The sequence below is a fragment of the Pelophylax lessonae genome (assembly GCF_965119305.1).
Source record: "Pelophylax lessonae genome assembly, chromosome: 7".
Lineage (NCBI taxonomy): Eukaryota > Metazoa > Chordata > Amphibia > Anura > Ranidae > Pelophylax > Pelophylax lessonae.
In genome coordinates this window covers 94,864,451-94,890,736 of record NC_138774.1, presented here as the reverse complement: position 1 = coordinate 94,890,736, position 26,286 = coordinate 94,864,451, and the positions used below count along the sequence as shown (strand labels likewise).

Sequence of the window (26,286 nt, the reverse complement as noted above, 5' to 3'; positions counted from 1 at the left end):
TTCCTTCGGAAGGGAAGGGGGGATGAGTTTGAGCGCCGCATGATAAAACACAGCAGGGTTCTTCTGCTTACCCGGCTGTAATGGGAAGTCCCCCCTCCTGGACTGCTGCCAACCTATGATAGACAACACACTGGTGACTGTAAAAAAAGGAGGGTGAATATTGCGCTCAACAATATTACTCACAATAAGGTGCTAATGTGCATAAATATGATAACCAATATAAATGTAAAAGCCGATATAAGTCTTAAATTGCTAAAACCATTAATAGCATGAACTACAATAATGGATAAAAGCAGAAGACCAGCTAATATATAAATAAATAAATAGATAAAGTCCTTAAAGTGCTCAATTCAAAGTGATAAATGATCTCAGCAATGTGAACAGCGTGGACTTGGTGGGAATGATGGAAAGCCTTCACCTCAAAACCTTCACCCAGTGCTCTGATTAGGTACTTCTTACCAGAGGGATATGACCCCTTAATTACAGGGGGTCATAATCAACATTGATATCCATAAAGGTTCCAAGCCATCCTTATCACTGTCCTCTCATCAGAAAAGAAACATGACCAGGTACTTTATAAGAAACTCCGGTTGTAGGGGCATCCAAAATGCAAAATAGAAAGGAGACTCCAATAGTGTAATATGCCAATATAACGAAGGTTTAATGTTAAAATTGCACTTACTCAATTACACTTAAAATTCCGCCTTCTAATACAGATACAACAATCGATGGGTTTGGTGGATGGAACGCCGCTCCACGCCAGCGTTCCGCCAACCCGGAACTCGAAAGGCAGAATTTCAAGTGTAATTGAGTAAGTGCAATTTTAGCATTAAACCTTCGTTATATTGGCATATTACACTATTGGAGTCTCCTTTCTATTTTGCATTTTGGATGTCCCTACAACCGGAGTTTCCTATAAAGTACCTGGTCATGTTTCTTTTCTGAGAGGACAGTGATAAGGATGGCTTGGAACCTTTATGGATATCAATGTTGATTATGACCCCCTGTAATTAAGGGGTCATATCCCTCTGGCTACCTAATCAGAGCACTGGGTGAAGGTTTTGAGGTGAAGGCTTTCCATCATTCCCACCAAGTCCACGCTGTTCACATTGCTGAGATCATTTATCACTTTGAATTGAGCACTTTAAGGACTTTATCTATTTATTTATTTATATATTAGCTGGTCTTCTGCTTTTATCCATTATTGTAGTTCATGCTATTAATGGTTTTAGCAATTTAAGACTTATATCGGCTTTTACATTTATATTGGTTATCATATTTATGCACATTAGCACCTTATTGTGAGTAATATTGTTGAGCGCAATATTCACCCTCCTTTTTTTACATTTATCACGTTTACACGTTATTTATTGCTGCTCGCAGTGTGGAAGAGATTCCCATAATTGCACACTCACTAATTTGTTATTAACCTCACAAAGTTTATTTAGCACTTATTAGTGCAATATTGTTAAATATTATCCACTTTGCGCAGTTCTTTTTGGTTATTTCACCATTTTTTCTATAACACACTGGTGACGTCTATCATAGGAGCCAGTCCAGGACTTCACATTACAGTGGCCGAGCGGGGTAAGCAGAAGAACCCTGCTCTGTTTAATCATGCGGCGCTCTAAACCCCATACACTGGTCACTCTGCATTGATGGGGGCACCCTGGTCACTGGTCACTCTGCATTGATGGGGGCACACTGGTCACTCTGCATTGATGGGGGCACACTGGTCACTGGTCACTCTGCATTGCTGGGGGCATATTGGTCACTCTGCATTAATGGGGTGCACACTGTTCACTCTGCATTGATGGGGAACACTGGTCACTCTGCATTGATAGGGGCACACTGGTCACTGGTCACTCTGCATTGATGGGGGCACACTGGTCATTGGTCACTCTGCATTGATGGGGGCACACTGGTCACTGGTCATTTTGCATTGGTGGGGCCACACTGGTCACTGGTCACTCTTCATTGATGGGGGCACACTGGTCAGTGATCACTCTGCATTGATGGGGGCATATTGGTCACTCTGCATTATGGGGGGTGCACATTGTTCACTCTGCATTGATGGGGGCACACTGGTCACTCTGCATTGATGTGGGCACACTGGTCACTCTGCATTGATGGGGGCACACTGGTCACTCTGCATTGATGGGGGCACACTGGTCACTCTGCATTGATGGGGGCACACTGGTCACTGGTCACTCTGGATTGATGGGGGCACACTGGTCACTGGTTACTCTGCATTGATGGGGGCACTGGTCACTGGTCACTCTGCATTGATGGGGCATTGGTCACTGGTCACTCTGCATTGATGGGGCACTGGTCACTGGTCACTCTGCATTGATGGGGAATTGGTCACTGGTCACTCTGCATTGATGGGGCATTGGTCACTGGTCACTCTGCATTGATGGGGCACTGGTCACTCTGCATTGATGGGGGAACACTGGTCACTGGTCACTCTGCATTGATGGGGCACTGGTCACTGGTCACTCTGCATTGCTGAGGGCACTGGTCACGCTGCATTAATGGGCATTGGTCACTGGTCACTCTGCATTGATGGGGGCACTGGTCACTCTGCATTGACAGGGACACTGGTCCCTCTGCATTGATTGGGACACTGGTCACTGTTCACTCTGCATTGATGGGGCACTGGTCACCAGTCACTCTACATTGATGGGGGGCACTGGTCACTCTGCATTGATGGGGGCACTGGTCACTCTGCATTGATGGGGCACTGGTCAATCTGCATTGATGTGGGCACTGGTCACTCTGCATTGATGAAGGCACTGGTCACTCTGCATTGATGGGGGCACTAGTCACTGGTCACTCTGCATTGTTGGGGGCACTGGTCACTGGTCAGTCTGCATTGATGGGGCACTTGTCACTCTGCATTGATGGGGGCACTGGTCACTGGTCACTCTGCATTGATGGGGGCACTGGTCACTGGTTACTCTGCATTGATGGGGCACTGGTCACTTTGCATTGATGGGGCAGTGGTCACTCTGCATTGATGGGGCACTGGTCACTCTGCATTAATGGGGGCACTTTTCACTCTGCATTGGATGGGGGCACTGGTCACTCTGCATTAATGGAGCACTGGTCACCCCCCTCTCTGACACACTGCTCACTCCTCTCTGACACACTGCTCCCCCACCCTGACACACTGCTCCCCCCGACACACTGAGAGTGATGCAAGCATAGGGGGGAGTATGGGGAATGCATTGAGTGTGCTATTAGTATAGGGAAATAGGGAAATGTTAAAGTTTTTTTTTTATTTATTGGGGGGGGGCGCAAGTAGCTGGTCTTGCCTAGGGCGCAGAATAGTCTAGCACCGGCTCTGGGCCTTCTGTTATTGTTCCTGCTATTACTTTTCCCTGGTGGGAAACAACTATTCTTTTGCTTATTGTGTTGTGATGGTTTCCTCTTGACTCCATAAAAAATATTTGTACCAGGAATATTCGGTGGCTATGCAACTTGAGGATTCTTAGGGCTCAGCAATGATCTGGCACTGGATCATGTCCTTGCTCCCTAACAAACTCTGCACTCACCCTACCCTTGGCTCCACTTTATTGGTTGCCCGCAAAGCTTTTCGCTGCACACAAGTATCCCCTCTCCCTTCCCTTATGATTCCTATTCTGGGCAACCGCGAGTTTGATCCTGGCCTTCACAACAAACAGTTTCAATGTCTCCAGCCCAGTGGTTATTGACATAAATAACTTCTTAGGGGCCGACGGTATCCTTATTACCGCTAATCTTAGTCAACTTACCAACCCCCCCACACCCATGTATTTCTGTAGCGGCCTTTAATTACGCCACTTTCTTCGGCAGCAATCCAAATCCCCAGGCATTGCACTGAACTAGAGTCTATATCATAAATGGGAACTGATCCACCACTGTCTTTCTTCCATAAATGCTTCTCTAGTCTGACCGTGAACCAGGTATACTCCCTGCTTCCTTAAACACTAGGAAGCTGACCTGGGTACTCAGTTCACTCCCATCCAAAGAGAGAAGATTGTTCACTTTGCCCAAAAATCCACAATGGCGACTAGCGTTCAAGAAAACTAGTTACAAGATCCTTGTCAAATGGTACAGAGTCCCTACTATCCTTCATCGTTTCTACCCCCAAGTTCCCAGCTCTTGCTGTGTAGTGGTGGCACAATGTTCCATATCTTTTGAAAATGTCCGAAAAGCCTGCCGTTTTGGTGGGAGGTGACTGGTATTATCAAACAGCTTGCTGCAGTTGACCTACTTGACAACCCGGCGGCATGCCTGTTGCACCTCTCAGAGTGACCCACCCTTTTTTCTCCTGGCCCTCTCCCTCCCTACCCCCTCTCCCTTTTTCTTTGCTCCCCACTCCCTCCTGTTCCTACCCCTCATACACCCTCCCACTTACCCTTTCCCTCTCTTTGTCCTACTCTCTCCACTGTTCCTCTTCTGGCCCCCCACAACTTGGCCCTGCTAAATGACATGTTAGTCTGCCATTTCCACTGGTTTGTTTTTCCCATGTATTAGCAATTTCTCTTAAGATACTTCACCATGAATGTACCTTGGTTTTGTGCCAATAATGCTTTATCTTCTTACCTTCGTGGCATAGGTGCTGCATCCTATTTTCGTCAGTATAAATGTGGATATCTCCAGACTTTCACTCTGTTACAATATATTTAATGCTGTTCCAAGACACTGTTTCTGTTCTGTTCACAGTGTTTTTTTTTTTATAAACCTTTATATGGAAATTTGTCTGATAAATAAAGGAATTACAAAAAAAAACAGCTGCTAAATGCACAGCACTGCTGCTCTAGGTCATGGCGACGGATTGAGATCGGACTAAGGTAATTACTTAGGGGGGCTGGGGGGGGGGGGAGATGATTATGAAAAGTTTTTTTACTTTAATGCACATAATGTCAAATGGGGCACAATTTATTTGGGCCCACGTACATGGGCTTGCAGCTGCCACCTCTCTCTATTTTGCCAGGCTTACTAACATGAGATCACTTGAAAAATATTGCAGAGCTATGCCTGGAACTGTCAAAACAGGATGGAACATTTATAGGAGATGTCTGAATGCACAGTATGTTTTTGGAGCCCATCTGCCCATATGAGCCTCAACTGGTGGATGTGAGCGGCAGTGCAAGGTTTCCATTACACAGCGAGCTGTTTGGGTCAGTGTCTCTCCAAAGGCACATTTAAAAGTAAGTGGATTATTTTTGGTTTTAACCATATTTTGGAAATAAAATACTACATTATATACCACTTCCATTTGTGGGGGCTTTTTTATTCCATATATTCCATACAGGTATTCGCCTGGGCCACGCCGGGAAGAGATGCTCCCTGAGGTGCTGTAGTTGGTAATTTGTGCACCATAGGCGCTCACATAGGTCATATCCACATTTAGTGCCAACACAGGTTTTTTTGCCAACATCGTATACAACCCTTTCACTTAATCCCATGTGATCAACTTTACAGACGCCTTACGAGCCCCGTGGATTTTCTGGTGCATATACCTGATCAACATCTCTGGTTACAAACTCTTCTTTTTATCCATTATAGATGTAAAAATACCTCCCTGAAGAAGACCACTACACCTGCTTTATGGTCGAAAAGTGTCGGGGTCAATAGGTTGTAGTATCCGTTTGTAACTATGCATGTTTTTTTCTTCACTGTTGGATATCATTTTATCAATATTTTTGTAAACCAGAGCTCATACTTTTATTCTTGAAAAACCTATTTCATTTGTAAGATAAAATAATCTTTTGTAGTTTTTTAAATACTTGTCCTTTGGAATGAATTGCTGCTAAAAACCCCTGGGGTGTGCAGCCTCCGAAAAAGCTCCTAGTGCAAATCTCTTATATTCCATACATCTTGGTCATGAGAATGCTTAAAAAACATTAAAAGAGGACCAGAGGGTGGCTTTTGGATATCCCAGTATTGAATTAAAAGGGGCTCATTGGCTGCTGGTCGGCCTTATTGTTCTGGAGAGTGCAGTGGTTATTGGCACGTGGTGGAGCACAGCTTTTGGGGTGTGGAAGAAGAAAATAGTCACCTGCATATTTTTCCTTTTTTGGACTCAGAGATTGGTTAACACATTCTGGTTAATGGACTTATTGATTTATATTATATTATATAATATATTATATCACGTTAGCACTTTTATGATACATTTTGTAATACATACGTTGTAGTCAATTTATTTATTTTATTTAAAGACCATTTTTATGTCACTTCTATTATCCATTCACATGCAGGAGGCTGTGGATGCACAAATAGGATCATTTGTATTTTCAATAATTGAGTATATATGTATACAAAAACATTTATTCAACATTTTTTTCAATATTCTCCACACAGTGATGTGTGTGGGGCGATCACCCTTTAGTACCCAGTTTGGTAGGCCTTTCAAGAAGCCTATATCAACTTAGGCATGGCCCCCTGGGTGTATCAGAGGGTGGGTATAGGTCCTGCCTTACCAAATTGGTGGTAGAGAGGGTGGCTGATCATTAGTCCATTGTGTCCTGTATATGACCTCTCCTGAGCTTTCTCCCAAGGTATCATTTGTCAGTCAGTCTTTTGGGTGGCCGAATGGCTTGCCTAAGTTTGGGTTCTTGTAATTCAGCAGGTTTGGCCTCATCTACATCTGATGCCGCCTCTATATGGCCTTGGTCAGTTTCTACATCTTCGGCTGTTGATAACATTATGAGGTCCTGTGGGGCCTCTGAATGCTGACTTAGAGCTGTGAACTCTGGCAGCTATCAGATCTGTTTCTTGGGTTACAGCAGGAGTAGTGGTTTCTAAAGGGTTGATAAATTACTGGGAGTAGCTGGGCATGACCCAGCTGTCTTGGTCCACATTGGAACCAATGACAGAATATATGGAAGGTGGAGGCTCATTAAGAACCAATTTAATGAACTAGGCTGCAAGTTGAAGGGAAGGACCTCAAAGGTGATATACTCTAAAAATATTGCCTGTGCCATGCTCAACACAGGAAAGGCAGGGGGAGATTAGAGAGCTGAATACATGGCTAAAGACCTGGTGTAAGAAGGAGGGATTTGGGTCTATAGAGCACTGGGCTCACTTTTCATTGGGGTGCAACCTATATGCTAAAGATGGTTTGCACCTAAATGGAAGGGGGTCTTTTGTGCTAGGGGAGAGGTTTATGGGAAGGCTGGATGAGTTTTTAAACTAGGATTGAGGGGGAGGGTGAATTAGATTATAATGGGGCAGACAGGTCAGACAGGGGTCAGCCCCTAATGGTGGGTGGAATGGGGAAAGATGGGGAGAGAGTTATGGCAGAGAATAAGAAGGTTCCCATGTTAAAAACAACCATTGGAAATGGTACTATTTGTAGCAAAATTAAAAACATGCAAAATAAGTGTGCAAAATGGGATAATGATTTAAAGTGTTTGTTCACCAATGCCAGAAGTCTGCCAAGCAAAATAGGTGAGTTGGAAGCTCTGGTGCACGAGGAGAACTATGACTTAATTGGTATTGCTGAATCTTGGCTTCATTCTGCACATGACTGGGCTATTAATATTCCTGGCTATTCTCTCTTTTGGAAAGACAGGGTAAAACAGAGGGGTGGTGGTGTTTGTCTCTATGTGAGAAGTGATCTCAAAGTGTGTGCGAAAGATGACCTAGTTGATGGAGAGTGTGCTGAATCTGAAGCAGTATGGTTTGAAATGTACATGGGTGTGTGTAAAACAAAGATTATCATTGGAGTTTGTTATAGACCTCCCAGTATTAATGAGGAGGTGTAGACTCAGCTCCTGGCACAGATAGAAAGGGCTGCAAGGGCTGGGACAGTGTTAATAATGGGGGATTTTAACTACCCAGACATTGACTGGAGTAATGGCATTGCTGGAACAGTTAAATGGCAAATTTATAAACCTATTACAAGACAATTTTATGGTGCAGTTTATTGAGGCCCCCACTAGAAATGGTGCTCTGTTGGACCTGGTAATCTCAAACCATGCAGAGCTTATTAACAATGTTCATATAAAAGAACATCTGGGTAGCAGTGACCATAACATGATTTCATTTAATGTAAGCTGTAAGCAAAAAACGCATACAGGAAATACAAAAACACTTAACTTTAAGAGCGCAAATTTTCCAAGGATGAGTGCTGCTCTCCAGGATTTAGACTGGGAGGGACATATTGGCAATTGGCATTGATGAGCATAGAACAGAAATGGGAATTTTTCAAAAAGACTTTATGCAAACTCACTGCAAAGTATATTCCCATGGGTAATAAGTTTAAAAGGCTAAAAATAAAACCTATGTGGCTCACTGCAAAAGTTAAAAAAGCTATAGATAAAAAGAAAAGAGCTTTTAAAAAATATAAAAATGAGGGAACACTATCATTGTTTAATTGTTACAAAGAATATAACAGAATATGTAAAAAGGAAATCAGGGACGCAAAAATTCGAAATGAACGACAGATTGCAAAAGATAGTAGGACAAACCCCCAAAAATTCTTCAAATATATTAACAGTAAAAAGGTTAGGTCTGAGCATGTAGGCCCTTTACAAAACAATGAGGAGTGGGTGACTGGGGACAAAGAGAAGGCAAATTTATTAAATACTTTCTTTAGCTCTGTATATACAAAGGAGCATGGGGGAGCTCATGCCCATAATGAGGATGGTATTGACACAGCCCCAAATGATCCACAATGGCTCAAAAGTGATATGGTCCAGAAATATTTAGACAGAATAAGGGTGGATAAAGCGCCTGGACCAGATGGCATCCACCCACGCATCCTAAAATAATTGAGCGCGGTAATTTCTAAGCCTTAGTTTCCAATTTTTAGGGACTCGTTAAGGACTGGAATAGTACCACTGGATTGGCGTAGGGCCAATGTAGTGCCTATATTTAAAGAGGGATCAAAGTCTTTGCCAAGTAACTATAGACATGTTAGTTTAACTTCTATAGTCAGGAAGATATTGGAGAGTTTAATAAAAGACCACATAGATGAGTTCTTGCTGGAAAAAAATATTTTAAGCAACAGACAGCATGGATTCATGAAAGACAGAAGTTGTCAAACAAACCTGATTTCTTTTTATGAGGAGATAAGTAAAACCTTGGACAGAGGACGTAAGTAAAATCTTGGCTGTGGACGTAGTATACTTGGATTTTGCAAAAGCGTTTGACACACTTCCCTACACACGGCTAATGTGTAAGGTAAAGTCTACTGGCTTGGAAAGATTGATTTGTAATTGTATAGAAAATTGGCTAAAAGATAGAATTCAGAGAGTAGTGGTTAATGATTCTTACTCTGAATGGTCTAAAGTTATCAGTGGTGTACCCCAAGGTTCTGAGTTGGGACCCTTACTTTTTATTAAATGATACAGGGTCTGGGATTAAAAGTAGCATTTCAGTCTTTGCAGATGACACCAAGCTTTGCAGTGGAGTAACTTCTTTACAGGATGTCGCCAACTTACAAGCTGACGTCAATGCACTGTTTCATTGGGCAACTATGTGGCAAAAGAGGTTTAATGTTGATAAATGTAAAGTTATGCACTTGGGGGCAAAGAATATGCATGCATCATACATACTAGGTGGAGTAGAACTAGGGGAATCCATAGCGGAGAAGGATCTGGGTGTTCTGGTAGATCATAAGCTTAATAATAGCATGCAATGCCAAGCTGCTGTTTCCAAAGCAAGCAAAGTCCTTTCTTGTATTAACAGAGGCATGGACTCTAGAGATAGAGAGATATCATTTTGCCCCTGTACAGAGTACAGACCTCATCTGGAATATGCAGTTCAGTTTTGGGCACCAGTTCTTAAAAAGGATATCGGAGAACTGGAGAAAGTGCAGAGAAGGGCAACCAAACTGATAAGAGGCATGGAGGACCTCAGCTATGAGAAAAGATTAGAGGAACTGAATTTATTCTCTCTTGAGAAGAGGAGATTAAGGGGGGATGTGATCAACATGTATGAATACATAAGGGGTCCATATAGTGAACTTGGTGTTGAGTTGTTCACTTTAAGGTCAACACAGAGGACAAGGGGGCACTCTTTACGTCTAGAGGAAAACAGATTTTGTCTCCAAATACGGAAAGGTTTCTTCACCGTAAGAGCTGTGAAAATGTGGAATGGACTCCCTCCAGAGGTGGTTCTGGCTAGCTCACTGGATTGCTTTAAAAAAGGCCTGGATTCTTTCCTAGGTGTACATAATATAAATGGGTACAAACATTTTTTTTTTAGGTAAAGTTGATCCAGGGAATATCTGATTGCCTCTCGGGGATCAGGAAGGATTTTTTCCCCCCTGCTGTAGCAAATTGGATCATGCTTTCCTGGGTTCTTTTTTCGCCTTCCTCTGGATCAACTGCGGGTATAGGATTGGGAATATGGGATTGTATGGTTGGGTTTTCAATACTGTTTTTTTTTTATTTAACCAGATGGACTTGTGTCTTTTTTCAACCTGACTAACAATGTAATCTAAGTACATCTATTATGATTGATTTTAAGCTTTTCCATTTGTTTAGACATTTATTTGGGTGGGTAGGGTTACACCAAACTTAAAAAAAATGTATGCCATATACAGACTATAAAAAGGCTGAAGATTTTTAAAAAAACTATATTTTATTGTATTTGCAGGAAAAAACGAACATACAGGGAAAAAACGTATAACTGCAATTAAGCAATTGCAATTTTCCAACACAATTTCCTATTTTAGAAGAAGAATAAAATGTTTATAATATACAAGAAACTCTTCAGACTCACAAAACTTTAGTACGATTATAAACAATTATTTTGATATTTGATTAGGATTTGATTGCACTGCTCTGTGTGGCGGCTGAAATCTTTGCTGCCTCTGGTACTTGTTAATGATGGATAGTACAAATATTTTAATGAGCTGTAAAGAGATATCAGAGAAATTAGGTTAGTGGAATATAGTATACACAAAACACATAAACTGAGAACTATTTAGTCTATACTCCCAAAATCTTGGTGCTTGTTGATCTTGGTCCAAGGATCATGAGTTTCACTGAAGATGTTATGGGGCTGTGATATTTTTAGCATTTACAGGCTAAAAATGAATCAATATGGATTAAATTTGCATTAGGGGTTAGGTTAAAAGAATAACTCCACTTTCGTGGGGGAAAAAATTGTAAATAAATAAAAAATATTATAGCTTATATAATTGCGACACAAGTCATGTTGTAATCAAATGTTATTAAAAATGACCTTTTCTTTTCAATCTGCAGTTCTGTAATTTTCTGTAAAATGAAATGCAATATGGCTACACAGAATGTTTACAGAACAACCCCCAGAAACATTTCATGCTTGTGTGATTGGCTTACATATTGTCCCAGAATCCCCTGCAACAAAAATGTAATTTTTGGTGAGATACATCCAATAGGAAATTATGTCTAAAGGAATGCAGGCCCAGCAGCTTTCCTCATTAGTGCCCTGCAGGTGCGGCAGCTGATTGATAATTATGAAACCACTCCCATTAAATTTACTTTCCCACATGGACACAGAGAAACACACAGGGATTTCCTTAGAATAACAAAATGTAGGAATCTGCAACAAAGTTTGTTACAATCCTTGTAATGTACATAGATCACTGAAGAGGGGAATGTTTTTTTTCTCAACAAAAGTGGAGTTACTGTTTAATGTAGCAATAGGGTTTGGATCCATTTGACAGTTTCTTATTTCTCTCTCTTTTTGGGAAACTATCTGTGAGATAAATTCTGGGTCTGAAAACATGCTGTCGTCATTATAAGGGGCTCCCACTCTCCCTCTTGGAATGTATTTATTGTATATTTTTGGGAAATTGTAACAAGAAGGGCACAAAGAGAACACAAAATCTCCCCAGGTGGACAGGAAATACATTTCATAAATATGGCAGGGAGATTTTGCAGCTGACCCAGCCCGCCACCAGGCAACACCTGCAACAAAAACGTAGTTAACTGGGATAACTTGAGGCTGCTTAGGAGAAGTTTGGTGGTAGAAGTTGTCGCCAAGCCTTGCAGCACTACTAACCCCCATAGATCTGTGGCAAGAATGAGAAATTTGAGCAGTTGGTTATCCTTGTTCACTTTTGTGTGGACCAACCTTTTAAATGAGTCTGTACATAACAAAATATAGTGTGCTGGGGAGAATGATTTGCATTCTTCTTCTGAAACTTACATTAATGGGCCACTGGGCAATTAGCTGGGGAGAAATGGTGGAAGCAGCACCAGTGCAATTATTCCCAAGAGTGCTCTGTGATCTGTGAAAAAAGACAGAATTATTGTCCTGTTAGCCAACACATAATCAAGTTTTAAGGGCTGGAGAGCTAAGAGGCTCACAGTTCAGAATGTGTACAGGGTAATCGAAACAGAAGGCATCAGAAAGGATGGAGCATGGAGGACAGCAGGACTGCAGTAGAAGTGGGCTTTGAGACAAGGTTGGATGCTAAATTATGCTGGAGAAGGAGAGGAGGCAATGAGATTGCATCATGGAATAGAAAATAGAGGGCTGAAAGAGTTCAGTAATTAGAATAGGCAATGTCAATATACTGTTAATAAGCTGTTAATAGGTTACTGTTAAGCCCGGTAGACATATGCAATTCATTTAGGTCCAGATCTAAATTCGGACAAATTTATGGTTATTCAGCGATTCTGATGTATCCAAATACCCATATAACAATAGTAACATATTTTGTTAAAATTCGTTTTTGTTTATTCATTTTCTAACAGATACCAAATTTTCAGATCCATTTTAATTAGAATCGGTCAAAAATATATCGACCAATCTGAATTCTGTGTTAAGAATAGCTGGTTGTTAAGGAACCGCCACGTCCTTAACAACTGATGACATATCAGCTGTCAGTAGGTTTCCCCACTGACAGTTGAATGTAATCAAAAGAATGCCGGCAATAAAAAATAAAGAAAAAAACCCAGCATGGGGTCTTCCCTATCCATACTAGGACCTCTGGGTCTGGTATGGATTTTTAGAGTAATACTATGGATTTTTTGGGATTTTAAGGGGAATGATGGATTTTATGGATTTTAAGGGGAATACTACGCCAAAATTAAAGAAAAAAAACAGCGTGGGGTCCACTTAAAATCCATACCATACCTTTATCTGAGCATGCAGCCCAGCAAGTCAGGGAAGGGGGGGGGGGGGGCGAGCGAGTGCCCTGCCCCCCAAAGCTCCTTGTTCTGTTGATGGGGACAAGGGCTTCTTCCCCACAACCCTGGCCAGTGATAATGAAGGGCAGGGAGCTTATTGGAATCTGGAAGCCCCCATTAACAAGGGGGCTCCCAGATCCTGGCCTCCTCTATGTGAATGAGTAGAGGGTACATTGTACCCCTACTCATTCATCAAAAAAAGCGTCAAACGAAATAAAAAAATATGTTGACAATTCCTTTATTAAAAAAACAAAAACCAAAAACAAAGTCAAAGTAAATCCAGTGTCAATCACGATGAACGCCGCTTCAGCCGACCCGGAAAAAATAAAAAGAAGCTCTGCACCCGGCCAAGGCTCCCACTGTCTGACAGCTCCACCGCCAGACCCGAAGGGCCTGGTATGGGTGGAAAGGGGGGGGGGGGAGGGTTCTGACATGATAAAGAAAGGCCCTGCCTCTACAAACTTGGCAGCCTCCGACAGACATACAATGCAGAAGTCACAGCAAATCAGTAATGGGATATATCAGTTGCAGGAAGCCGTTTGCTATGTTTTTGGGCACAGCTTACACAGTCCAAGTCCTTTTTAACAGCAAACTCTTCCACAACCTAAACTACTTACAGCGGTCAAAAACAAGGTAAGCTAAAAATGCAGGGCAATACAACTTTAATGCTGTTCTTGTAGCTACTTATACTTACCTTTCTCCTTTTTCTTACCTTTTCTTACCTCTACTTACTCTCCGTTAATTTTTATGTGAAAATGCAAAGATAAGGTCCGTGTAAGGTCCAAGCCACAACCTGGAGCTTACATAGGCCTAAGTACTTGCTATCTTAGCATTTCATGGCCTCCAAAACCGTGATAGGTAGGGAGGAGTGAAATCAACAATTTACGCCCTTAGAAAGCCTGAAGGTGGTGATTGGATTTTGGGGTCCTGTACGTGGCTAGGCTGCCAAAAAGTCTCACACATGTGGTATCTCCGTACTCAGGAGAAGCAGCAGAATGTATTTTGGGTAATCTCCCCGAAACTTGTGGCAAAATTTTACCAAAAGGTGTGGCAAAACATAAAATATTCAATGGACTCACTATGACTCTCAGCAAATAGCTTGGAGTGTCTACTTTGCAAAAAGGGGTAATTTTGGGGGTGTTTAAACTGTCCTGGCATTTTATGCTCAATCTTAACCACACATCACCCACTCTTCTAACCACTTGAAGACCAAGCCTTTTCTGTGACTTTTTGTTTACATGAAAAAATATTATTTTTTTTTTTTACTAGAAAATTACTTTGAACCCCCAAGGCCCTACAGAACAAAATGATGGGTGTTGCAATTTTTTTTGTCACACAGTATTTGAGCAGAGATTTTCCAAATGCAATTTTTGCAAACAAAAAAAAAACCTTTTTTTAAATGTAATGCCCAAATACACTATATATTTCCTAGTTGTTTGGTAAAATTTAAAAGATGATCTTATGCTGAGTACATAGATACCAAACATGACATGCTTTAAAATTGCGTACGCCAGTGAAGTGGCAACAAACTACGTACATTTCTAAAAATCTTTAAAAGTCTTTACAGGTTACCACTTTAGACTTACAGAGGAGGCCTACTGCAAGAATTACTGCCCTCGACCTGATGTTCGCGGCGATACCTCACATGCATGCTGCAATTGCTGTTTACATATGGCACTAGGCTGACACTTGCGTGCGCCTTTCCGCGCAAACACGGGGGTACAGGGGTGCTTGAATTTTTCTTTTTTTATTATTTATTTTGCTTAAATATCCCCTATGATAGCAATCTGTAGTGACAGGTACTCTTTTTTAAAAAAATGGGGTCTATTAGACTCTAGATCTCTCCTCTGCCCTTAAAGCATCTGTCCACACCAAGATTGGTGTGATAGGATGCATTCCCAATTTACCAATGGCGCTGTTTATATCTGGCAAATCCGAAGTCATGAAATGCTCGTAGCTTCTGGTATCTTAGGCCATAGAGATGATTGGAGACATTCTCATCTCCAATCAGCTCTATGGTCAGCTGACGGAACCACCGGCTGCAGTCTCGGGTTACCCGGTGGGACAGGAGAGCCCAAGAAAACCATGGAAGGTGTCAGGAGGGGGGGGGGGGGAGTCCCCTCCCACTGCTTGTAAAAGCAGTCTAACGGCTAATTAGCCAATAGGATTGGTTTTGCATGGAAGCTGACCACTGGCTGTAAAAAACAATACTAAGGTGATGCCTAAATCTGCAAGCATCATCCTGTGTGAACCACCATGCGATCCGATTCTGCTGCGGACCAAAAAAAGGGTCCTGTGTGAGTTCAATGCGATTGCGGTGCAAATTCAGCCATACAATCTGTATGGCTGAATTTGCACCGCACAGACATTGCATGTGATTTTAGGGGCAGTGCGCTCCGAATCACATGCAATATCTGTCATCGCAATAGTATGAACCGGCACTAACACTTTTGCTGTCATAGCTGTTTTTATGCTTTAAAAAAAAAAAAAAAAGAAAAAATTAGCCCTGAAGATTACACAAACCCATACCTCCCAACTTATTGAGATGAGAATGAGGGACATCTATTAGCAAACTTATGTAGGCATAGGACACACACCCTGCCACACCCCCTTGAAGGTGAATTATAAAAAAAATGATTAGTTAAACCCACACATTTTTTTTTTTTTTTTTTTTTTTACCACTACTATTCCTTTATATTGGTTTTTGAAATGTAAAAATGCAGCAATTTATAAATTGGATGAAAGGTTTAGCACTGGGAAACACTTTTTGAAAGATAAAAAGTGCATTTTATATACAACTATATCACTAATGGGGAACCTTGGCACCCCAGATGTTTTGGAATCACATTCCCATGATGCTCATGCACTCTGCAGTGTAGTTGAGCATCATGGGAAATGTAGTTCCGAAACTTTTGGGGTGCCAAGGTTCTCCATCACTGAACTATATAGATTTCACCAAAATGAGGGACAAATAAGGAGGAAAGAGGGACAGAGGGACTTTGTTCAAAATCAGGGACAGTCCCTCAAAATCAGAGACAGTTGGAAGCTATCCGCAAACCCATTATATACTGTATTTTCTGAATGCTTTCTATACTTTCCCATTCAATGTCTTTTTACTTACACAGTGCAGGTTGTCCATTCCCAGATCCACTAGTCAATGTAACAGTGGTGGCAGTGGCAGTTACTAACTGAAAATTTACATTTGAAGTGTTTCCACTTAATGATAGGGAACTTCGTGAGCCAGTATAATAGTAATCTAGATATAGTAAAGCCTGGTCTCCTGCTGCATTCAAGTTCTGTGTGGCAATATTAATTCCGTTGGTAATATTAATTGACAGTTGAACTCCACCAGTGACTGTCTTAGAATAGCTGTAGGTCGTAGAATTGTAGTTTGTGCTTGACAACACTGTGACCAGAAGCTTTGGTTGAGGACAAGGGTTGATGGAAAGTGCCGTGCACGCGGTTGCATTGCTCTCGGCTGTGATGGCAATCCTAATCGGGACGGCTTGTGTAAAGGACAGCGTCCGTGACACAATCTGTGTGGTTTGAAGCTGGGAAGGGTCTACAGAGACCTGGGTGTTTACATTGTTTTGGAGCTGAAATGTGGTTGTTGCAGTCTGAGCTGTGGAGAAAATGTAATGACTTTAATATGTTTCTTAAAGTATAACATCACTTTTGCAATAAATACTCACAATGGTTACAATATATACACAAGAGTTTCTAGCAATAAGATCATTGTGTCCCTCTTCTGCTACTCCTGATAGATTTCCTTCTACTTCCTGATAAAATCTCTGGGTTGTTCTGTATAAACTGTGTCAAAGGAGGCATCCCAGAATCCTTTTTAATCTGCATACTTCCTAGGTTTGCTTGTGATTGACTGCCAGGGTATAGTCAGGGTCGGATTTACATCTCAGGAGACTATAGGCAGAGAATTCTGAAACCCCCCCCAAAAAAAAAAAAAAAAACACAGCACCTATCAACACACTCACCCCTAAACGTTAATTTCTTCTGTAAGGTAAAATTCTCCCCAAACAAAAATACAAAATTCCCCATCCTGGCACATAGCTCAATTCCCCACAAATCACCGGTTCTAGCACACATCCTCTTTCCTTCCAAATCCCCCGTCCTAGCACACATCCTCTTTTCTTCCAAGTCCCTCCCTCCTCGCATTACCTATTCCCCCAAATCCCCCCTCCTAGAACAAATCCTCTCCCCCAAATACCCCCTCCTAGCTTAAATCTTCCCCCCAAATCCCCACTCCTATCGTAAACCCTCCCCCAAATCCCCACTCCAAACATAAATCCTCCCCCTTATTTTCCTCCTCCTAGTGTAAGTCCTCCCTGGGAAATCCCCCCTCCTAGCACAAATCCCCTCAAATCCCTTCTCTTAGCACAACCCCCTCCAAGTTATCCTTCCCAGCACAAACCCTCTCCCACAAATCCCCACTTCTAGCACAAATCCTAAATCCCCCCTCCTAGCTTAATTCCTCCCCCCAAATCCCAAGTCCTAGTGTAAGTACTCCCTTCAAATTCCCCTTACTAGTACAAATCCTCTCCCCCAAATCCCCCTCCTAGCCCAAATCCTCTCCCACATATCCCCACTCCTAGCACAAATTCTCTCCCCCAAATACCCCCTCCTAGCCTAAATCCTCCCCCCAAATCTTCACTCCTAATGTAAACCCTCCCCCAAGTCCCTACTCCTGACGTAAAGCCTCCCCCCAAATCCCCCCTCTCAGTACAAATCCTCTCCCCCCAAATCCCCCCCTCTCAGTACAAATCCTCTCCCCCCAAATCCCCCTCCTATTAAAAATCTTCACCCCAAATCCCCACTCCTAGCACAAATCCTCTCAAATCCATCCTCTTAGCACAACCCCCTCCAAATTGTCCTTCCCAGCACAAATCTCCCCCCCTCCACATTCTCCCCTCCTAGCACAAATCTTCCACAATTCTGCCCCCTAACACATAAGTCCCCCCCCCCCTCCATTACCTTTACCTACCTAGCACAAACATCCCCCTCTCCAATCTTACATGAGCAGTGAGTAGGTGTGTGCTCTCTGTGCCCCCCAAAGCCAACCCCCCCCATGAACAATATACCCACGCCCGCTGCCAGTCTTGACAGGAGAAGTGTCAGCGAGAAGAGAGCTGTGATAACAGCGCTCCTCCATACAGCAGATAACACAGGATCCTCTTAGATCAGATGATACACGGCTTGATTACCCATCCCCTACCTACTCCAAGGCCTGCTCGTCTCCAGGAATGTGGGTAGGGGGCGGTAAACAAGCCGTGTACTGTGGGATCTAAGAGGATTCTGTGTAATCTGCTGCATGGAGGCGCGCTCTACTGACAGGAGTTAGGAGAGCACAGAAAGTCCACACCTCCTCCCAGCTCTCTTTTTGCTGACAATTCTGTCCAGACTTGCTGAGGGGGGGGGGGGGGGGTACAACTGAAATCTGGCGGGGCACAACCCATCCCATCCCAGCATCCCACTAGATCTGGCCATGTACAGTTTTGGTAAAATATAAAAGATGAGGTTGTGCCGGGCAAATAGATATCCAACATGTCAAGCCTTACAATTGCTTGCCTGTGAAACAGCTACAAGCTTTGGTACCGAAAACTTTGCATGGGCGACACTGTAAAAGTCCTTACACATAATCAGTTTAGATTTAACTGTGGATATTGGCCCTAGAATTATTTCTGCACTCTGGCCAATATGTAACATGTGTAACCTTTAGAGCCCATTCACATCAGCGCGACTTGTCAGGCGACTTGTCAGCCTGACAAGTCGCGCTCCCTCGCGGTCCATTGACCTCTACAGGACCCGTTCTAATAGGAGCGACACAAGTCGCTCCGACTTAGAAAAAGGGTCCTGTACTATTTTGGGGCGACCTTGGAGCGACTTGCATATACTTCCATTATGTGAAGTCCCTGCAAGTCGCTCCGAAGTCGTGGTGCAATGTAATGCACAAGTCGCCCCCGAAGTAGTAAGGAGTCATGTCGCGCTAATGTGAACCGGCTCTTAAGTGCCTACTGTAAACAGATATGTGTAAAAACATTTACTGTATTTATAACACGCAACTTCATTTTAAGAGGGAAGTTTCAGGAAAAAAGCTTACATTTTAAATAAAGAACTTTGAAGCAAATTAAGGGTCAGTGCCCATCAATGCAGCCTGATCAGTACCCATCTGCGGTCTCACCATTGCCCATCAATGCAGCCTGATCAGTGCCCATAAATGCAGTCTGATTCATGCCCATCTGGAGCTTCACCATTGCCCATCAATGCAGTCTGATTAGTGCCCATCTGAAGCCTTGCTATTGCCCATGAATTCAGCCTGATCAATGCCCATCTGCAGCCTCACCTTTGCAGCCTGATCAGTGCCCATCTTCAGCCTCACCATTGCAGCCTGATTAGTGCCCATCTGCAGTCTCATCGTTGCAGCCTGATCAGTGCCCATCTGCAGCCTCACCATTGCAGCCTGATCAGTGCCCATCTGCAGCCCCACCATTGCAGCCTGATCAGTGCCCACCTGCAGCCTCACCATTGCAGCCTGATCAATGCCCATCTGCAGCCTCACCATTGCAGCCTGATCAGTGCATATCTGCAGCCTCACCATTGCAGCCTGATCAGTGCCCATCTGCAGCCTTGCAATTGCCCATCATTGCAGCCTGATCAGTATCCATCTGCTGCCTCGCCATTGCCCATCCTTGCAGCCTGATCAGTGCCCATCTGCAGCCTTGCCATTGCCCATCATTGCAGCCTGATCAGTGCTGGATTACACAGAGGGATCTCCTTTTTACTTGGCGTTCGCAGTCACACACAGTCCTGCCTCCTGGAACGGCTCCTATGATAGACAGAACCCTGGTCCAATGCCAGGACATGTGACGTGCTATCCTAGGAGCCAGTCCAGGAGGTGGGACTGTGAGCGCCAAGTAAACAGGGGATCCCGGCTATGGATAATCGGCGCTTGGCCCCCCTTTCCTTCCGAAGCAGCCAGGTAAAATATCAGCATACAACACGCACACATAATTTGCCCTTTATTTTCAGGGGGAAAAAGTGCATGTTATACGCCAATAAATACGTCAGCTCATCAATATTCATGCCCCAATAAATATTAAAGTGGTTCTAAAGGCAGAATTTTTTTTTTTTACCATAATGCTTTCTATACATTAGGATAAAAATCTTCTGCGTGAAAATCCACACCAGCCCCCCTTCTACTTACCTGAGCCTGATCTTAATCCAGCGACATGTACGAGAGTAGAGGCTCTGTAGGTTATCTCTCTTCTCATTGGCTCAGACACAGCAGTGGGAGCCATTGAGCAGGAACCAAGACACACACAGCCCCAGCTTGGGAGCAAGCATACACAAGTGCCCTATAGAAAGCGGTTTGCTATGGGGGCACTCCGCAAGGGGGAGATGCCAGGAGCACCACAGGGGACCCGAAAAGAGGGGGATCGGGCTGCTTTGTGCAAAACACAAAATTACACAGGTAAGTATGAAATGTTTGTTATTAAAAAAAATATATTTTTTTAAATGTCCCAAAATCAATAACTGCACAAAACTTGTAATATAGATACATGTGATCCAATATAACCATTAAGAATAATAAAGTGCAAAATAAATAATTGATGATAGCCCAAATTGTCTATCCCTAGTCCCTAGTCATATCCTTAATAGTGTCCCAAAAAATGTACTTCTCCGCAAGTTGCACCAGCCGAGACTGCTCCCCAGCTTCCACATACGCTCTCATATCTATGCAAACATACACATCGGGGGCACCTACATATGAAGATGGTGATTGCGCAGCTAGAGTACAGCAAAATATGCAATATCCATGGTTAACTCTAAACTGATAACTAATAATGTGTAAGGGCTTTTAGAGTGTTGCCTATGAAAACTTTTGGGTACAACTTTATTTTAAGGCTTGACATGATGAATATCAATTTACCGGGCACAACCTTATCTTTTATATTTTACCAAAACATGGGTCATATATTGCATTTGTAACACAGAAAGGGTCAAGAAATAATATTTCCACAGCACATTTTCACTTTAAATCATTTAGTATACTTACTTGGACATGAAGTGGATTTTTTGCGACACTACTGATTGCCGTCAGTGACCATAAATGGACAATTTGCACCATCATTGATTATGCACTTTATTATTCTTAATAGTTATTTTGGTTTACTTTTATCAATATTTCAAATTTTATGCAATTCATGTTTTTGTGAAATTTAAAGGAAATCTGCGGTCACAGCATACACTTTCATTTTATAAAATCAGCATTGTAATAACAATACAAACAATAGCTATCATTCCGATATAGACTTACTTGAAAAATCTCCTTTCATGTTTTGACTGCTGCCTGTCTGCTGGCCATCTCTTCCCACAACATCCTAGATTCCCTGCATGCTTTGCAGCTTCTACTCTTATTCTCAATTTTCTAAGGACCACATATACCATGATCTTATGCTACCTACATGCCTTGAATCCTAAAACTCCTCCATTCAGCACCTCTGCAGTTCAGAAGGCAGGTTCTGTAAAATTGTGACACAGCATTGCTTACTTATATGGCATAGTGAATAAGTGTCAGAGAATTGCAGGAGGTAAATGTGGGGGAATTTTCACAAAGTAAGTTTCCAAAGGCAAGATCATTCTGAGTAATAGGACTAGGCTAGAAAAAATTGAAATACAATGTAGAAATGAGTATAGGATTTTACATTGTGACCATAGATACACTTTCAGGTTTAGGTGAATGCGGCATAGGCTTCCCTGAAGAGATGAGTTTTCAGGATATATAGAACTAATTATCACTAGAGGGATCACCAGCAGGAGGAAGGAAGTCCTGATATATAGTTACATAGTTTCTGAGGTTAAAAAAAGACATCAGTCCATCCAGTTCAACCTATGATGTGTGCGTGTGTTTGTTGTTAACCGTACATTGTATACCCCTGTATGTTGTGGTCTTTAAGGTGCCCATCTAATAGTTTTTTTAAACTATCGATGCTCCTTGCTGATACGACAGTTTGCGGAAGAGAATTCCACATCCTTACTGCTCTTACAGTGAAGAACCCCCTACGTATTTTAAGGTTAAACCACCTTTCCTCTAGTTTTAGTGAGTGGCCACGTGTCTTATTGTATTCCCTTTCTCTGAATAGTTTGTTCCTTATGCTAGGGTCGCCAGTACAGTATTTGTACATTGATATCATATCCCCCCTCAATCATCTCTTCTCCAGAGAGAATAAGTTCAGTGCTTGTAGTCTTTCCTCATAGCAGATGTCCTCCATTCCCCTAATTATTTTTGTTGCCCTTCTCTGGACTCTCTCCAGTTCCAGCACATCCTTCCTGAGGACCGGTGCCCAGAACTGGACAGCATACTCCAGATGTGGCCGGACCAGAGTCTTGTAGAGAGGGAGAGAGGGAGAATCATCTCTTTATTTCTGGAGTGAATCCCCTTTTTTATGCATCCCAGTATTCTGTTGGCTTTGCTTGCAGCAGGTTGTCATTGCATGCCACTGCCAAGCCTGTTGTCTACCAGTACCCCCAGGTCATTTTCCATCCTAGACTCACCCAGAGGTCCCCCCCCCTAGTGAGTAGCTTGCTTTCTGGTTTCTGGCACCCAAGTGCATTACTTTACATTTTTCAACATTAAACCTTATCTGCCATGTAGTTGCCCACCCCATTATTTTGTTCAGGTCCACTTGTAAGGTTTCCATATCCTGCATAGAAGATATTGGCATGCTTAGTTTAGTATCATCCGCAAATACTGAGATTGTACTAGATATCCCCTCCTCTAAATCATTTATGAATAAATTAAACAGGATTGGCCCCAGGACAGAACCTTGGGGGACCCCACTTTCCACATCTGCCGAATCCGAGTACTCCCCATTAATCACCACCCTTTGCACTCTCCCCTGGAGCCAGTTCTCTATCCAGGTACTCACCTTATGTCCCATACCTACCTTCCTTAGTTTGAACAGTAAGCATTTGTGGGGAACGGTGTCAAAGGCCTTTGCAAAGTCCAGATACACCACATCCACAGGCTTACCTTTATCTAAGTGGCAGCTCACTTCATCATAGAAGGTTAATAGATTGGTTTGGCAAGAACGATTTTTCATGAATCCATGCTGATTACTACTAATAATACCATTTTCATTACTAAAGTCTTGTATGTGGTTCCTTAACATCCCCTCCAAAATCTTGCAGACTACTGATGTTAGGCTGACCGGCCTATAGTTACCCGGGATATATCTCAGGCCCTTTTTTAAATATTGGTACCACATTGGATTTTTTCCAATCAGCTGGCACGGTACCCGTCAGTAAACATTCCTTAAAGATCAAAAATAATGGTCTGGCAATCACCTGGCTGAGCTCTTTAAGAACCCTCGGGTGCAAGCCATCTGGTCCCCGGGATTTATTTATGTTAAGCTTCTCTAGTTTAGTTCTAAGTTTATCTGCTGTTAGCCATGGCGGTACTTCCTGAGGTGTGTTGTTTAGTTTGGCCTTACAAGCTGGGTTAGTGTAGCCCCCCCAATTCTTTTGTGAAGACTGAAGAGAAGAAATTATTTAACACTACCGCCTTTTCTCTGTCCTCTGTGGCCAAATCTTCTTTGTCGTCTTTTATGGGGCCAATGTGTTCTGGCCTTGCTTTCTTACTGTTTATATACTTAAAGAATTTCTTGGGGTTCTTTTTACTCTCTTCCGCTATATGTCTCTCGTGTTCTATTTTAGCCGCCTTGATTTCGTCTTTACGTTTCTTATTACACTTTTTGTAATGCTTGAATGCTGCCAATGACCTTGTATTTTTTGAAGGCCTTTTCTTTAGCATTTATATGCATTTTTATGTTGGAGTTTAGCCACCCAGGGTTTAGTTTTGCTCTTTTAAATTTATTTCCCTTTGGAATGCACTTGCCAATTTCTTTGTTAAGTATGCTCTTGAAGCACTCCCATTTTTCCTCTGTGTTCTTTGTTCCCATGGTTCTATCCAATTTGATATTTTCTAGCAGAGAGCGCAGTTTTGGGAAATTGGCTCTTTTAAAATTCAAGGTTCTTATATTACCCTTATGTTTCCTATTACTATGATTAATATGAAACGAATTGACCTATGGTCACTGTTTCCTAAGTTGCCCCGTATTTCTATATACGTAAGCAGGTCTGTATTGTTGGTAATCAGTAGGTTAAGTACCGCATTGTTTCTTACAGTAGATCTTTAGTTAGAACTCACTGTGTCTAGTTCTGGAGACTTTACTTACATAAAGATAATACCAAGATAAAAAAAATGTGAAACACTAGCACTACTCTTAATAAATGTACAACTCTCCATCCAAAATGTGCCAGTAAATACCTTAAAATACCCCTTCAGTGCCTATATGTACAAAATTTAATTAATTACTAACAATGCCCTTTAAATTTTAAAGTGTCACTAAAAGCAAAACTTTTTTTTTTCAATTTTTGGATAGAGTGGAGAGGAAAGCGTTTTGCCTTTAATGACACTTGAACTTTTATTTTTCCCTTTAGCTCATCCAGTCAGTTATTACCTTTTGTAACACTTGAGCCTTTCTATTAGATTGTGAGCTCTCAAGAGCACAGTCCTCATTACTGTTTTGCATTGAATTAAATTGTATTGCAACTGCACTGTCTACCTTTATAATCTAAGGCACTGTGCAAACTTTTGGCGCTATATAAATCTTGTGTAATAGTAATAATAATGAATAAAATAGTGGAATCAGGACATCCTTCCTCCTGCAAGTGATCCTACTAGTGATACATTTCAGAATTTGCTTTTCCCACTGCCAGGCCACACTGTACACTTACAGTGCAGTCACCCAAAATAAAATCCCCAAATCTTTTTTCCCCTATGGTTCTCGCCAACACTGTACCCCCAACTTTGTAATGTATCAGAGCATTCTTTTTCCCTAAGTGCATTATTTTGTTGAACTGCAGTTTCCATTGCTTTAACCAAACTTCTAGCAATGACTAATCATGTTCCATGAAGATCAACCCTATTGCACACCCGTTGGTGTTATCTACTAAAACTGGACAGAGCAAAATCTGTTGCAGCTCCCCATCGAAACCAATCAGCTTGCATGTGTTATTGTCAAAGCTTAATTGAACAAGCTGATGTTGAAAGCTGACTGGTTACCATACACAGTTGTACCAGATTCTGAGTGCTCCAGTTTTAGTAAATCTCCCCTCCTTAGTGTCATAGGTTAAAAAGACTACTCTAATGGTCTTCTTCTGTACCTAAGAAAATTGTTCTCATGTAATCCAGCTAAACAAGCAGCATGGTGTTCTTGTTTCTTATTGTTTTACAGTGACCCTAAGGTGGGATTGTACCCTGGAGGAAATATAGGGTAAATGTGAGGACGACATTTAAAGTAGAGAATTCTACACTGTCATGTAATTATGGTACAATGACTTCTGTAATATTCATAAATTAAAAAATATATATTTTATAATGTTCCATTATTCCATGTCTCTTACCAGCTACACCCAAACTCAGGAGAATGAAAACTGTCAGCCCTCGGTCCATTGTTGAAGGTGCGTCTGGGATTACCCTCTTCAGAATGGTTTAGCAGCACATTGACATCCCCTTAGGCTTAAATACACATACAAACATGGACCCTCCCCCAACTTGTCCTCAAATGTTTGTCAAAGAGCTTGCTCAGAAATGTTTGGTGCTAAGCAACATATATGACATCTTGGTCAGATCCATGTGCATTATTCTGTTTTCCTTTACTGTTTTATCATAGATAAGAAAATCAATTGCCCAAACTAAATTTAAAAACAAATATTGCCCAATTTCCTAGGTGAATCAATAGGCTCATCATACCCCCTTGAAGTGAACCAGGAAAAGGGATGCCATGGACTCAATACATAGTTACAAAACTGCACCATTACAGTAATGCAACTACATAATTTGCTTAGTAAGGAAGTGCGTTGCTTCCTTGCTTGGATAATTACTTAATAAGGAGTGAAAAAGGTAAAGACATTTTTCTTACTCTAAGTAAACGAAGGGCTCCTGTGCTATCACGTGAAAGATGTGATAAAAGATAGCTGCAGCTGCCTGTTCAGCCATACCAAAGCTGAATAAATAAATGGAGTGAAATAAAAAATGAAGCTGAGCTTATCAAAGAGATAATTTAATAAAGGTGTACCGTGAATG

The 26,286-nt window shown here is 42.1% G+C and overlaps 1 protein-coding gene across 1 annotated transcript in view; it reads right to left on the bottom strand.

Moving 5' to 3' along the window:
* Window positions 1–25,683, bottom strand: part of LOC309560370 (uncharacterized protein) — a 54,734-nt gene extending 29,051 nt beyond the window's left edge. The window contains exons 1-2 of the mRNA XM_082264001.1: window positions 25,605–25,683; window positions 16,246–16,746 (exon numbers count right to left, since the gene is read on the bottom strand). Of these exons, the coding sequence (XP_082120127.1) occupies window positions 16,246–16,746; window positions 25,605–25,653 (550 nt within the window). The 5' untranslated portion in view covers window positions 25,654–25,683. The remainder of the gene's footprint in view (window positions 1–16,245; window positions 16,747–25,604) is intronic.
* Window positions 25,684–26,286: the final 603 nt, after the last annotated feature.